The sequence below is a fragment of the Mauremys mutica genome, chromosome 13 (assembly GCF_020497125.1).
Source record: "Mauremys mutica isolate MM-2020 ecotype Southern chromosome 13, ASM2049712v1, whole genome shotgun sequence".
Taxonomy (NCBI): domain Eukaryota; kingdom Metazoa; phylum Chordata; order Testudines; family Geoemydidae; genus Mauremys; species Mauremys mutica.
In genome coordinates this window covers 10498723-10513841 of record NC_059084.1, presented here as the reverse complement: position 1 = coordinate 10513841, position 15119 = coordinate 10498723, and the positions used below count along the sequence as shown (strand labels likewise).

Below are 15119 nucleotides of genomic sequence, written 5' to 3'. Positions count from 1 at the left end.
ACTCCTCCCCATTACTGTTAAAAAGAACCTTAAGGCTGAGCTTTCAAGAGTTAGGAAAAGTCAAAATTAGAGTTGCCCCAACAACTTACATTTTGGCCTTCAATTGAAAGGTCTGTGGTGTGGACATCAAGGGACAACCCTACTGATGACCCATCTAGGTCACTGTGGCTTCATATCACATTTTTAGTAAACCTTAAATGTTTTTTTTAAAGTTAATTTTAAGAATAGCAAGGGTGCAAAGTTGAGCTTTCAAGAGTCAGGCAGTGCAGAACTGAGGTTGCCCATCCAACTTTAGCATAATTCATATATGCAAAGTAATGTGACCATGTAACTAAAGACTATTAATTTTGCAACCTTAATGTTTTAGTATCCTTTTTTGACAGCTAAAGGAAAGGCATTTGACCAAGCTCACAAAGAACATCTGTCAGAACTAGGAATAGAATGTAGCTCTTGTGGCCCATCCGCTACTGTATCCATGAGACCAATGTTGCATGTTCTAATATGGATCATAGGCCCCTAGCCTGTCCTCTGTATTTTGCTAGGCAACTAGTTTAGGAGACAATTTTCTCCCTCTGAGATTGAAGGTAAAGATTGGATCTAGTATTACTTTATCAAAGCAGCAGCAGCAGCAATGGTGTTAGAAATCAGTGGGACAGTGATGGAGCTAATAATTTGTAAAATAAAGCCCATGTCACAAAGAAACAACTGTAGATGAGTAATGTGCCTCAGTTGTAGGTCACATGTGAACAATTAAACTTTTATTTAAAACAAAAAAGCAGGTGGCTCCTGAAATTAGAGATGTTTTAAGACATTGGAAGATCAGTTTCTTCTTAACTTGCCAAAATGGAAAACAGCAGTCTGTAGCTCCCTGCTGCCCTGTCGAGTACCTGAAATTCAGACCCTAATCTCTGTTCTAGGTAAATGTGACCTTCAGTACGTACTGCATCGTGTAGTAGGTTGTGGTTGATCAGCATCTCACTCCAAGAGCAGGACCCTGGGTGACATGGGGCACTCAGTTTCTGTGCAATTGTAGGTGTCCTTAGTGTTCTCATACACATGCAATCATTAAAGGTGGCTCTATTCCCCCACCCATCCTTCGTTGGCTCCTCATAGTGGCATTTAACTAAAGTACAGATTCTGTTTAAACCTTGTCTATGCCCTGCCAAGAGATGCTGCCATAGGTACCACTAAGTTAATGCTGAGAAACAAATTCCATTAAACTCTTACAATCCACTTGTGCACCCTCTAATCACTTCACATAAGAAACAATGTCAATTTAACAACTGTGATTTAGTTAATCTTTGATATGGTTTGGGTTGTAATTTACACCATTAGGGAACTAGGCACATGAGGTTGAGTAAGCAGGAAAGAGGAAGATAACATACCATCTTTCCTTGTATGGTAAAGGCACATGTTAAAAGCTATGTCATTAGAACCCTATTCCCATTTCTCCCCTCCCCCCTTTAAAAAAACCTGTCCTTGTACAGACAAATAGCACAGCCATTCAAATACCAAAGCCTAGAAGTAAAGTAAAGAAAGCATCAGGCAATCACAATCAGTGCTTATATTAAACATTTTCCGGTAGTTTTAAAGAGATTTGGTTACTGTTGCATCACTTTCAATCAGATAAAAATGACAATCTGCAGTGCAACACATGCCTTAGTGAAACAATAGAATGTGACTATAGGACACAGTTTTAAAATAGAGAACAAAAAACGATTTCTGTATTTATGTAGCTCAGTGATATTTACTTTGTGTATATAATTTACAAGTCTAAACCCAAATTTTTAAAAGAAATCAGTCTCTCTTGCTTAGAGCAAACTTTAAAGTTTGTACTAGAAGGAAAACCTCCTTTGTTACAAGTGTAAAACAAATCTTATATATTCCTTCAGATTAAATATTGACAAGAGAGAATAATTTTTCCAATGAGAGCATTTGTACTTATAACTTCTGATAAGTTGCTTGGTAAGTACCAGGTACATAAAGCAGAGGATAAGCAAATTTGTCTTAACAGCTGCTTTTAAATATGCAGTGCAAGTTAAAAATTTAGAGGCAGTTTTTCCACTTCTAAAACATTATGGTGATCTGAGCTAATTCCTCTTAACTGCCTGGTCATTCTTTAGTTTAGTTAGTTCTTAACTATTCTGTAGTTTATTCTAACTACAGAATAGTTAAACTGCCTTTTAATTAAAAAAAAAACCCTTGATGAGGGGGGGAATAAAATTTCAAAGCCAGAAAGTACCCCATAAACCCTAGAGACAATCAAGGTAATACAGGATCCCCGTAGGCACAATCCTCTTCAATAGCGAGATTGTAATCAGCTCCTTTTCCACCTTTATATGCGCTTGTCACAATCCTCAGCCAGCCCAGTTCACCCTACAGTAAATTAATTTTCATTAGTATTGGCAAAAGGTTTATAAATTAGTAACAAAGTAAATTCTGTCTCATAAGCAGTGTACTTTGGGCAGAGCAAGGGTGACTTGAGGTGAAGGCAGATCCCTGCAAAGGGTTTGAGTGGGATTTACAAAACAAGTTTATTTGAATTAGCGGTTCTCTGGTCAACTCATTTGTTTCCAGCCAGGAATTCATTTCCCTATCCTACTATCCAAATATAGTTTTGTGATATATGGTTCCAATAGCTATTTACCACTGGCTTCAATGGGAGTTGCATACACATATGAGCGCAGCATTAGGACTTGCGGAGTTGACACCGCACAGAGGCTGGCCTGCTATTGCATTGTGTTATTCTTTGTAGTGGGGTAGCATTACATTCAGTTTAGATTTTTTTCCCTAGTTGACAGCTGTATTAAAAGTCATAGATTGAGACAACTCCTATGGCTAAGAGGGAAACTTAGTTTTTTATAAACAAGCTAGTTGTACAACTTGTAATAGAAATTTCTGGAGTTTTTAAAAATGTGCATTTCATTTTGCAATCATTTTTGAGCACATCCCTTCTCTCTCCCTTACCCATGGTTCGCCCCAGGAGTTGCGGACAATCCAGTATTCAGTTCCATTTTCCACACCCCAGCCAGCCACAGATATAATGTGATTCACCATAGGAGAGGGGTTGTATTCAGCATAAAGTCCTCCAGTGTACGCATCCAGCTGTGCAGTAGCCATTATGCCACAACTGTAACAAGCAAAAAGAGCTTCCTCATTCAAAAATAATTGTATAGTAGACTATAAAGGAGAACAGTGTCCATCACCCACTTTTCACTTCAAATGAAAAGTTCTTAACTTACGTGGGTCTATATCATAATATATCTTGCAAAAGTTTAGCACATAGTCTTCAGAGGCTAAGGCCTGTTCTGGTGAAGAAGTGCTCAATGAGCTACATAAGGAGGCTCTGCAAACTTCATGGGATAAACAGGAAACAACTAAAAGAAAATTAACAGGATAACTCTTACCCTGTAATACTGTCTTTACCTGATTGGACCATTGGCATAGATTTCTGCCATCATTTTTTCCCTCCCACTGACCGAGCCATAGTCAGCAATTTTCCAGAGGGTGTAGTTCTTTATCACGTGGCATTCCCCAAAGGTAACACATGTTCCACACTGGTTAAACTTCTTGCATGCTATAAAGAAGCAATGACATTTGATTAACATTGCAAGCTAGTGTTTTTCTTTAGTTTAATTATTCAATGAAATAATTAATGGTAAAAATTCCTTTTGAGGGGCCATAATTAGATTAAATATAGCAGAGAAAATTGCTTGTTTCTTCAGGTTAAATAAAGCTGCAAGTTCAGATTGCTAATTAAGGCAGCCTCCGCAGTCAATATTTCAAGGTTGTGCTATTTATCTGTTGCAGCCTTCAAACATGCTTTTCAATTGTAGGTTATAAAAATTACTTCCTGATAAGTGTCTCAGTATACAAATAATTAAATTGCTTCTGTGAAGCTACAGAAACAACTCAAGGGATTTGTTTGCAAGTAAGTATAATAGACTGAAGTTCTGCTCTGGTTACTTAAGATGACACTTCTAAATATTACTGCATGAAAGCACCGATGCACATCAGTGCCTAGCGAGTTCAGATTAGCAGCCTGCATGGTGAATGCTTGTTCAGACATGATGGCAACACACTATGCTCTGACTCTGGTGCAAAAAAAACAAAACCAAACACAGCTTCTCTAAGGGAACCTGCTGCTTCTAGTTAGATAGCAGGTGCTTCACTAGCAGCCAGCAGTAGGTAGAAGCAGAAAAAGAAATGGGTGTGTTAGCTAAATTATATTTAATTTCCTTTAAAGCGAATACCAAACCCTGCCAAATAAGAGTGAGTCGTAGCTAGGAAGGTTTGCAATCTGTTGCCATACTTTGGTCTTTGGCTTGGTAGTTGTTACAGGTCTCATCTGGAATGCCATGGTTGTGAGCGTACATCCAAACACCTGTGTGGTCTCCACCTTCGCAGGACCCTGCGTTGGCACAGTCAATAACATTCTGAACAGAGAGGTAGGCAGAAGGCCAAGCACCTTTTCTCTTAATGTTGATGCGATCTGTGGTAATAAAAGAATAAACAATTGGTGCTTGTTAGTTTTACTGTTGTCTGTAACTCATTACGGGCCAAATGTTTCAGCTATGTCTCCTTAGCTGCATCTGTTAAATATCTGCAGACAGCTGTGGGTGCAAAAGCCTACAGTGGTTCATGCTAACAGAATGGCTAGGTGCCCACACCGTGACCCAATCGGAGTGGGCAAAATGATGGTGTCTGTATGTTTTGCAGGTGCAGCTAATATTTTCTATTCAAAGTTGGCTTCAGGGGCAGTTATATATGGATGAACGTTTCATTTCAGTCCTTAATTAGATAAATCCTAACATCCTCTACCAGTTATGAAAGCCCTCACGTGTAACTAACGATAATACCTGGCTTTTCTATACCATGTTTCATCTACAGATCTCAAAGCTCTTTACAAAAGCTTGGAAATATAACCATCCCTATTTTACAGATAAAGGAAAAATGGAGAGGTCAGGAGACTTGCCCCAGGTCACCAGTAACGTTGGCTGTAGATCCCAGGTCTACCGAATGTTCTGCTAGGCTCTGAAATCTCAAATCTGCATAGATTTAGACAGCAGTGAGACCAAGGGCCAAATTTTCTGACAGTTTATGCCCAATTGTACTTGCTTGGTTTACTCTTACTTGCTCGCCCACCTCCTTGCTTTCTCTGCTCTCCCACTTGTTTGTCTACTTAGACTGAGTCCTTTAGGGGCAGGACTTTATAATAAGCATTTGTACAATGCTTACTATGATGAGGCCATGATCCTTAGGTAATACTGCTACCCCAATCAGAATGATAATTCTAATTCTTCTCAGATGCATGAGAAGAGCTCTTTATGAAAAGTAGACACTCCTACTGCTTCTCCTGAAGCTTGAGAAAGCTTCCACTCTACTTCCCTAGAGTGACAGCAAGGAAGCAGAGATTTGACACCCCTTCTATTACTAAAGTTAAGGAATTTTGATAAATTTGATTTTTTTAATGTCCTGGGCACCTTTAATTTTTATCAAAACTGTAAATAAAGATGGTCAGAAACTTCAGTTGTGTTTATGCTGAAGTCCAGCTTTCTGATCTACATGGTCACCAAGCCCTGCCTGGGTATCTGCATTTTTGGATTAGTTAAAAACCTGGTTCTTCATAACTCCATCTTTGTCCCTGACTAGTTTCCCCAGCAGCTCCTACTGCCTCCAACCTAGTCTCTGTTCTGCATCTTTCGCTGTTCCTCCCTTATACTTAGTACCACTCTCCACCCCAGACACTGGTTATATATTATATCTATCCAGATTAACAGAAACTCTGCAGGCATCTGCATGTGTTTTGTAGAGCACTATGTACACCGGCAATGAAACCTGTACTTCTGTTTCCCTGAGTGACTGGTAGTGAGACTTCCCATGCTTCGGTATGTCTGCTCAACCTGTATACAGTAACTTCTCATGTAACATTGTAGTTAACTTCCTGAAAAATGTGACTACATGAAATGATAAGCGAATCCGATTTCCCCATAAGAATGAATGTAAATGGGGAGGATAAGTTCCAGGGAAAATTTTTTTTCCATAAAGTACAGTACTATAGTTGGGAGGTGTCCCCGCCTTACCCCACACAGGCACAGCCCCCTGGCACTGCAGGCAAGAGGAGGCTGAAGGTGCTGTAGGCTAGGAGAAGCACATTGTGCAGCAGCAGCTTCCCAGGGGTGGAGGGTTCAACCCTCGGCCTGCCCACAACCCCTTCCCCCAAGCCCCCACCCTTAACCTGCTTCTTTCCCCCCTGCCCCCTTTCTTTTGCCATACAGTACAGTATTGAGGAGGGAGGGGGAGCCTGCACACCGAGTCCTTGCTGCTCCTCCCTCCCTCCTGAATGCCGCAAGCCAGCTGATTGCCAGGGGCAGGAGGAGAGGGAAGGTGTCAATCCGTGGGATCTGCCGGTGGGTGGGAGGCGCTGTGTGTGGACCGGCGTAGGGGAGCTGATGGGTGGGCTGCCAGCTGTGGACAAAGCAGGCAGCCAAATGATGTTATAGCAAAGCATTGCACAACTTTAAATGGAGCATGTTCTGTAACTGAGCAGGGACGTAAGATCGAAACGACGTTAAGTGGGGAATTACTGTAACATGCTCCCAGCCCCACGTGCATCTGTTGCCCTGAAGAGGCAACAGAGAAACTGCTCCACCAAAAGCTAAAATCCAGCTGAGCTGCTGCCCCCACCCAAAAAGGGAAGTTGCAGTGATATCATGGTTTTCACTGTATTAATAGAATAATTTATCTACCTACTTCTGGCTTTTGGGGCTTAACTGTGACTGAATGCAAGAGGGAGAAGAGAACTGTACACTGAAGGGCATGTGACATTCCCACCCCACAAGCAATGTCTATTCTGCTAAATGTGTTTTAATCACTCCAATTTTTCCTTTTTAATCTGTGTATAATTCTAAACGAGGGAGGACACCCCTACCACAATGGAACATTCCTCCAGAAAAAAAATTCCCCTCCTCAGCTGCCAGTTGGGGAATTCCCACAGCATATGCTACCACCAAACCTGCCTTCACTTTAGAATCTTCCTTACCCTCTCCCCCGTCTGTCTTATGTAGGGCAGGAACCTTGGCCCAGATACTCAAAGCTATTTACGAGTTAGGCCCTTTGTCTTGTGCAGTGACAACCCCGAATAATGCTGATAATCCTGCAAATTGAAGATTACCCCCCCTCCCAAATCAGAGATTCAGAATGTGGGGGATCCTGAAAATGGACTGGCTGCCAAGGAAACAATACCCACTAACAACAGATACCCAGTAACAAGTACCTGCTAAGGCACTGGTGCTGCCATGAGCCCAACAAGACCCACAGTACTGAGGAATGTGCTGGTTCCGAGTGGTACTGGCAAAATTGGTCCCGTTTACATTTCGCCAATCCCAGCTCGGGGGAAGTTTAGCGATGTCCAGGTACTCGTGAGGTCGAGGGTAGGTTCTATATGGAAACAAAGTAGTAAGAGTTAAGCCTGTTTCCCAGAGATTATTTTTATATGGGGGGGGGGGGGGGGAATCTACACGTCTCACAATGATGTGTGAGAATTTCCATCCTAGCTTGAGATCACATGATAGTTCTAGTCACCATGACCTTTAATGCCCTTCTATATATGGTCTTGTGACTAGTGTTAGCTCAGAAACAGCTATCAGGTAGGCAGCTGGGATTAACATAAGAAATGAGAGGCCTGGCCAATGCAGCCCTTCTCAGGAGTTCACATGAAACAATCCTAGGGTGACCAGATGTCCTGATTTTATAGGGACAGTCCTGATTTTTGGGTCTCTCTCTTATATAGGCTCCTATTATCCCCCACCCCATCCTGATTTTTCCACATTTGCTGTCTGGTCACCCTAAACAATCCAGACTTCATGCTGTTTTTGTTCTACTCTCAAAACTAAGAGGCTGGATTTATTGTCTCCCTTCTGCAACGCTCAGGAGTCCCGTATCAACGAATAACTTGGCTGCAGTGCAAAGCCCCGTCTCCCCCCATAGTCACCCTGTGCCCATATCCTCAAAGGTATTGAGGCACCAAATTCCCTCGGAGGAGCTGGGTCCTGGCCATCTGCCCCTAGAGAAGCAGAGAATCCTTGGCCCGGCTGCTGAAACGGGGGCTAATTGCAAACACCCCATTTCCCCACCTCCCTAGCGGATGGGACGAGCACGGACGTTATGGAAACTAATTGGGCTGTTGAAGTTCTCGGCTGTTACCAGGGGCCACTTGGGGTCGGGCAGCGCCGGGGAACGCCCGCGGGCGCAGTAATGAGGGGCCGGGGCGGCCTCGGCATCACGTGGGCAGTGACATTCCGGGATTTCACCCCCAGCTGATGCCTCCGGGCGGCTGCTGCGCTCTGCCTGCCCGGCTCGGGCCGCGCCCCTGGGCCGTTCCCGGCTTCTCCCCGGCGCCACCCAGCCGGCGCCCCCCGCTCACCTGAGCCCGGGCGGCCGGCGCGGGGCCGGTTTGTAGCAGCGCTGCCCCTCCCTGAAGTGGAGGCCGGCGTGGGAGGCCGGGCAGAGGCAGCCCCAGAGCAGCAGCAGCAGCGGGAGGAGATGCTGGGGCAGCCTGGCCATGCTCAGCGCCGCGGTCCTGGGGCTGCAGCTGCTTCCTGCGCGGCCGGGCCGGTTCCCCCCCGCCCCCGCCTCGGCGCGAGCATTTAAGGGCAGGTTGCGGCGCCTGAGTCAGCCAGGGGCTGGGCTCTGCCAATCCCCAGCTGCGCCCTGGGCGGGGAGGGACGAGAACCCGCGGCGCAGGAAGCGCCGGGCCCGGGGTCCGACCGCGGGGAGGGGGCTGCGAGCGCGTGTGGCGGGAGGGGCCGGGGCGGAGGCGCCCCTGGGATTCGCGCCCGGCCTCGCCGCTAATCCCAGCCTCGGAGCCCCCCGAGCAGCACCGCCCGGCGCCCCCGCAATCTCGGCGCTGTTCGGTTGCTCAAGCAGGCGCCTGCCCCCTGCCGGAGTTCCGGGCATCTGCAGCCCTAGAGGCACGGGGTCCTGAGAGCTCTGCAGCCGGTTCCCCCGTCTCCTCCCCCGCCTTGAGCGATCATACCGCGAGCCTTTCTCTTAATAAACTTGCAGGCGCGTCTGGTATCAGTTTGGGATCTGCCCAGAAAGTGCCTTGTGCTAGGGTCGGATGTTTTTTCACTGGGAAGGTCGGTTGCCCCCCGGCTGCCTACAGAAACACTTAATCATTTCCACTACATGCATCCCACGTGGGTATTCACCCATGAAAGTTCATGCTGTTAGTCTACAAGGTGCCACAGGACTCTTTGCTGCTTTTACAGAGACACTGAGGCTCCTGCCTGCGTAAATCCTTAACCAGGGCTGGCTCCAGGCACCAGCGCAGCAAGCAGGTCCCTGGGGTGGCCAACGCGGCATGTCCGGGAATTCGGCGGCAGGCCCCTCTCAGAGGGAAGGACCTGCTGCCGAATTGCCATAGAAGAATAAAGCAGCGCGGCGGAGCTGCCGCCGATCATGATCGCGGCTTCTTATTTTTTTATTTTTTTTTCCGGCGCTTGGGGCGGCAAAACCCCTGGAGCCAGCCCTCTCCTTAACTATGTTCTTTAAGAGGTATTTCCATTCAGGCCCTGATCCTGCACGAAGTGTGCATGGGCCTAACTTTATGCACTGAGAGTAATGCCGCTGAAATCTTCGCAGGATCGTAGTCCAAACACAGGGGGGTTTTTTTCAAACTTTTTTTCTGGCAACCCAGTTGAAGAAAATTTTTGATGCCCACGACCCAAGGGAGCTGGGGATGAGGGGTTTGGACTGTGTGAGGAGGCTCAGGACTGGGGCAAAGGGTTGGGGTGAAGGAGGGGGGGTCACGTCTCTGTGTGCAGAGTCTGGGGTGGGCCAGGGATGAGGGGTTTGGAGTGCAGGAAGGGGCTCCGGGTTGGTGGGGGCTCAGGGCTGGGGCAGGGGATTGGGGGCGCAGTCTACCTTGGGTGGCTCCTGGTCAGCAGCGGAGTGGCTGTCCTGGCACGGCAGACTACACTGTGCCCTGGAAGCAGCCAACAGCAGGTCTGGCTCCTAGTCCAAGGCGCAAGCGGCTGCATGGGGCTCTCGCCCACAGGCACCGCACCCCAGCTCCCATTGGCTGGGAACCAGCCAATGAGAGTGTGGAGCTGGTGCTTGGGGCAGGGGCAGTACGTGGAGCCCCATGACCCCCCTGTCTAGGAGCCAGACTTGCTGCTGGTCGCTTCCAGGGCGCAGCGCAGTGTCAGAACAGGTAGGAACTAGCCTGCCTTAACCGGGACTTTTAACGGCCGATTGGCGGTGCTGACCAGAGCCGCCATGACCCAGTGCCTTACAGTCCGTGACCCAGTACTGGTCTAAACCACAGAGGGCATGTCTACATGGGGAAAAAAAAAAAACCAAAAACCCTGTGGCAGCAAGTCTCAGAGTCCAGGTCTGGAGACTCAGGTTCACACTGTGGCACTAAACATAGCAGTGTAGCTGTTCAGCTCAGGCTCTGAGAGCCTCCCCCGCGGCGAGGTGTTGGAGCCCAAGCAGGAACGTCTAGGGTGTTTCCAGCTAAAAACACCATAGCATAACCCACAAGCCCCAGGCTGTAGACTGAGTCTCTGAACCTCACAGCTGGAGGGTGGGGTTTGTGCAGTGTAGACTTACCTTTATAGTGCTGACCAAGCTCTTGGTGGGAACAGAAAGCAGAAGCAAAACCAGTTGTGCAATTTTTATGTGCATTTCTGACTGTTGTGCAACTTTTACGTCTCGTGACACGTCTTTCTGGAGAATTAAATTAAATTGCACATTTTGCTGACACATAGTGGTACAAACACAAATGCCTGACAATTATTTTTCTAAGTGAAAAGTGCCATCTTGCCAGCCCTGGAGACTGAACGCCTCTGCTGAACCACAGAACAGGTACAATGTAGGCTGGTAATGGCAGTGCAAGCTCCCTCCAGTGCCCTGATATATCTTAACACTAACTTGGTATGAGCATCCCTGAGGGTTCCATTTCCATGGTTGTTCAGTGATTGTCCTTTCTGTTGAGCTGACAAACATGGGGGCCAATAGTGGTAGTGGGTTTTCCCCAGTTCTTTGGTGGTCTGGAAACCTGTCCATTAGGCGCTAGGAGATGTGAAATGCACTACATAGAAGTCACCAAAGCCATTAGATAGTAACAATTTTTGGTCATCATTCTCTTGTGCCAGTTTTGAGCAGATAACGTACTGGTGAGAGCGTGCAGATCCCTGTGCTAGCCACTCCCCACATTCAGCCCATGGTAGCTGGGACGTTCGGTCCTCTATATAAACTGCTCTGCTAGAATTTTCACAAATCCACCTGTATTGCCGTGTAATTAAGATTGACCCCTGAGGGCTCAGCCTGGACATCACACGTCTTTAAAACTAAAACTGATTTTGAAAATAAATAGCATCTGCTACACTTGGCATACGGAGATGAGTCAACAGCTGTGATGCGCCCAACACAAAGGTCTGTGATACACATGCAGCTGCTTTAGGACAAATGCTTTAAAGAGATGACAAATCCCTGGTAAAAGGCCCCCTCATGTATGAAAAGATGCAGGAAATGCTTGGAAACACAGAGCTACAAAACACCACATTGGTAAACTGTAGCCAGAGGCTGCATGACCACAGGCATGTCCAGTTTTGTTAGCCATGTGTTTTTAACCACTCAGGCCTTCGTGATATATGTACTAGCAAGGAAGGCCTGAGAGTTTATAGATATATATATATATATATATATGGAAAAGTTGCAAAAGCCCTATCGTGACTTAAAAACCTAATTCCTGGTTTCAAAAGTGCCAGGCAATCACAAGCCGTAATCCGATTGCGAGCGAATGAGGGCCAGTTTTTTAAAGGGATTTTTTGGCATTGCTTGGCTGGGTGGAGCATTGCCTATCCCCTAGGTGGCCTGGTGCCTAGTGGAATTTTCACCCCCGAGTTAAGCAGCTGCCTGTTGAGTGCAAGGGGGCAATTAAGTGCCTAAGAAAGGGCTTTTTAAAAGCCAGCCAGCTAAGTGGAGAGCCATCTAATCCAATCAGGTATGAAATGCCAAAGAAGGGGAGAGGGATTTAGGTGCCTAAGTAACTGACTTGGTACATGTGACTGACACACCAGAGATAAGCTCCTCCCTCTGCTCAGGATCCTCAGCTGCAAACTCTATTCTCCACCTAGGTCAGGTCAGTCACTTAAGTAGCCCATGCCCTAGCAGCCAAAACACTCTCATATGCACAATAGCACGCTAATGCTTGCCCTATGGTTCACTGTGCCCTGGCTGGCTTTTGTGCAGGGGCTAACGCTGCCTCTGTCCCCTCCAGTCCATGGCCTGCTGCAAGGTCTGACAGGTGTCAGGTTGAAGGCATGATCAGAGCACGCCTGTGATTGAACCTTAGTGGCAAGATAGGCATGCGCCTGCCTCTTTTAAAAACTCTGCGCCTGGGGGACTTGGGCTTGGACTACAGCTATGAACAGCTCATTGGGATGTCTGGAGCACTGAGGCTGCTTTGAAAATGCCAACTAACAGAAACAGAGGCATCTAGGGTACTGAGGGGCGGGGGGGGGGTGTTTAGGTGGTGCATGAGCTGCAGCTTTGAAAACATCAATGGCACCCACATTAGGCAAAACATTAGGATTCAGGTGCCTGTGGAGGCACTCCTTTTAAATATCTGGCCCTGAGCTCCTGTGTGCTCATGTCACTGTTGAAAGTGGGTTTTAGGCCCTTAATTTATTTAGGTGTTTTTTAAAATTTTACCGGGCAGTCATGTAATTAGTGCACCATAACGAAAATGCCTCTTGAGATCCCAAAATGTGGGTGAAGGTAAGAGAGCCTTAAAACTGTCCATGAGGAAGCAGGGCCCATCTTACCCCAATGTATAGCCTGCTGATGCCTTCATTAAGCCTGACTCAAGAGATGAGCGTTTGCAGAAAAAGTAAATGGCTGTTCTTCTAACCTCAACTGTACTGAGCGAGAGAAACTTCAAAGGCAAACAGCTTGTGCTGGCAACAAGTAGTTTCGTTTCTGTGTTGAAGCATGACCTACTTTCTGTACGTGGAACAGATGGTGGCTTGACTGTCAACAGGTGTGTTGTAAAAGGCTTTGAAGATGCCACATGCTATGGAAGGGCTGAATACGGTTTGTAACAGTCCCAGGAATGGCATTATGGCCTCTGCTTGGTTGTGACTAGAATTGGTTACAGGCTGGTGGCCATTCTGTGCCCTGTAATGCAAATTATTTGCTGGCCTCCATCCAGTCCCATCACAATAAAATAAAAAAGCCCCTCCCCCCAAACAAAACACCATCATAAGAATGAATAGTCAACGACTTTCTTGTTGGCAGTCTCAGCAAATAAACCAGGGGTCGGCAACCTTTGGCATGCGGCTCGCCAGGATAAGCCCCCGGCGGGCTGGGGCAGTTTGTTTACCTGCCGTGCCTACAGGTTTGGCCGATCACGGCCCCCACTGGCTGCGGTTCACTGCGCCTGGCCAATGGAGGCCGTGGGAAGTGGCGAGGGCTGAGGGATGTGCTGGTCACGGCTTCCCACGGCCCCCATTGGCCAGGAGCTACGTGCCAAAGGTTGCCAACCCCTGAAATAAACCAAGGATTAATGAAGCCTTACAGACTGCAGTGCGCTCCTGTCCCTCTCCTCAGCTGTGATCCAGGCATGCTAAGGATGAGGCCAGAGAGTGTAGCTTTTTTCTGGCACTAACTGCTGCACCCTAATGATTACAATGCTGGGGAGGGCGGGGGAGTGGGGGGCATCTTTATGCCTTGCCACTATGTAACTCACATTAAAGACAGTGGAAACATGGAGTGGGCTGATAATATTAATGGCCAATACAGCGCTCCCCTGCGCTTTGTTACATTCACTTAAACTAAGTCAATATATTTACAGAGACACAACCCTTCCGCCTGTTCCTGCATGCTACAGCTGCTGAGCACGTGAAAACATCCACTGCTTATCAATGGTAACACATGTACAACATTGGCAGATAGGGAATGCCTTCGTATTATTAAACAGGCTTGACACTGCCAAACAGCCCAGGAATGCCAGGGTAAAAAGCAGAGTTGTTTGTATAAAGATGGAGAATTACAGAAAAGTGCATTTTAAATGATTCCATAGTTGAGGGTATTAAGGTACTTTGTGCCCCAGGCAACAACATATCCAAGCTGTATTTCAAAGCTGTTAAAAAAGGCAAATGGGTTCAGGCAGGTATCTTTAGAGAAAAATATACTTACTATGGCTGAATGAGGCGCAGTGAATAATTTATTTTCACTTTTTTTGTTCTTTGCTCAGGAATTGTTCTCAAAAAGATTGTGACAATCTCAAATGTGTGTGTTACTCAACCCCATTCTGCCAATTTCTTCAGCAACTCATTCTTGGGTGCCACTCATTAGCTAAATGTAATGATTTACAATGCAAACCGTGTAAGTTAAGTGCATTGGTCAGGCAGTGTTGGTTCTTTGCCCTAACTGGATGACTGATTACAATTACATTAAGCACCACTTGAGACTTGACTGTGCAAATATTCCTATCACAGTGGTTCTCAAACTTTTGTACTGGTGACCCCATTCACATAGCAAGCCTCTGATTGCGACCCACCCCCATAGATTAAAAACACTTTTTTATATATTTACCACCATTATAAATGGTAGCGGCAAAGCAGGGGTTGGGGTGGAGGCTGATCACTTGCGACACTCCCCCCGTAATAACCTTGTGACCCCCCCAGTGTCCCGACCCCCAATTTGAGACCCCCCTGTCCTAGCAGTAGAATTTGAGTGTTTGAATGTTTTCAGGAAGTGAACAGAAAATATATAATGCCAAAGTCAAATTTGCTTTCCAATGCAAAGGAAAATTCACAAATAATTTTTCCATCATTCTTCCAGCTCTAGAAAATACCTATGATGCAGTAGGTTAACATGATAGTCTAGATACAACTTCCTTGCCTGTTAAAATACAATGTTAGAGGATCTCCTGCAGCTGAAAAATGATGCACTTACCCCATTCTAAAGAACAAATGAAAGAGTTCATTCTTCCTCTTACTGCTCTCATTCTTAATTACTGGGTGAATTAGAGTGCTCAGGCATGTGAAGGGTTGATAGGGTTGGTCTAGGGGCAAAAGGATCGTCATGCCTGATGCTTGCACATA

General features: G+C 46.5%; 1 protein-coding gene across 2 annotated transcripts; it reads right to left on the bottom strand.

The window, feature by feature from the left end:
• Positions 1-743: 743 nt before the first annotated feature.
• On the bottom strand, positions 744-8794 carry CTSZ (cathepsin Z). Of its 2 annotated transcripts, XR_006573249.1 has the most exons (7): positions 8426-8793; positions 7277-7440; positions 4313-4492; positions 3427-3577; positions 2968-3130; positions 2161-2376; positions 744-2122 (listed from the first exon to the last, which is right to left on the bottom strand). XR_006573249.1 is itself a non-coding variant. In XM_044986367.1 (6 exons), the coding sequence occupies exons 1-6, from the start codon at positions 8563-8565 to the stop codon at positions 2263-2265; spliced, it is 912 nt and encodes a 303-aa protein (XP_044842302.1). In that variant the 5' UTR covers positions 8566-8794; the 3' UTR covers positions 2160-2262. The 2 variants fall into 2 exon arrangements, 1 of the variants encoding a protein (XP_044842302.1); XM_044986367.1 differs by lacking the exon at positions 744-2122 and having other exon boundaries at positions 2160-2376; positions 8426-8794.
• Between the last annotated feature and the right edge of the window lie 6325 nt (positions 8795-15119).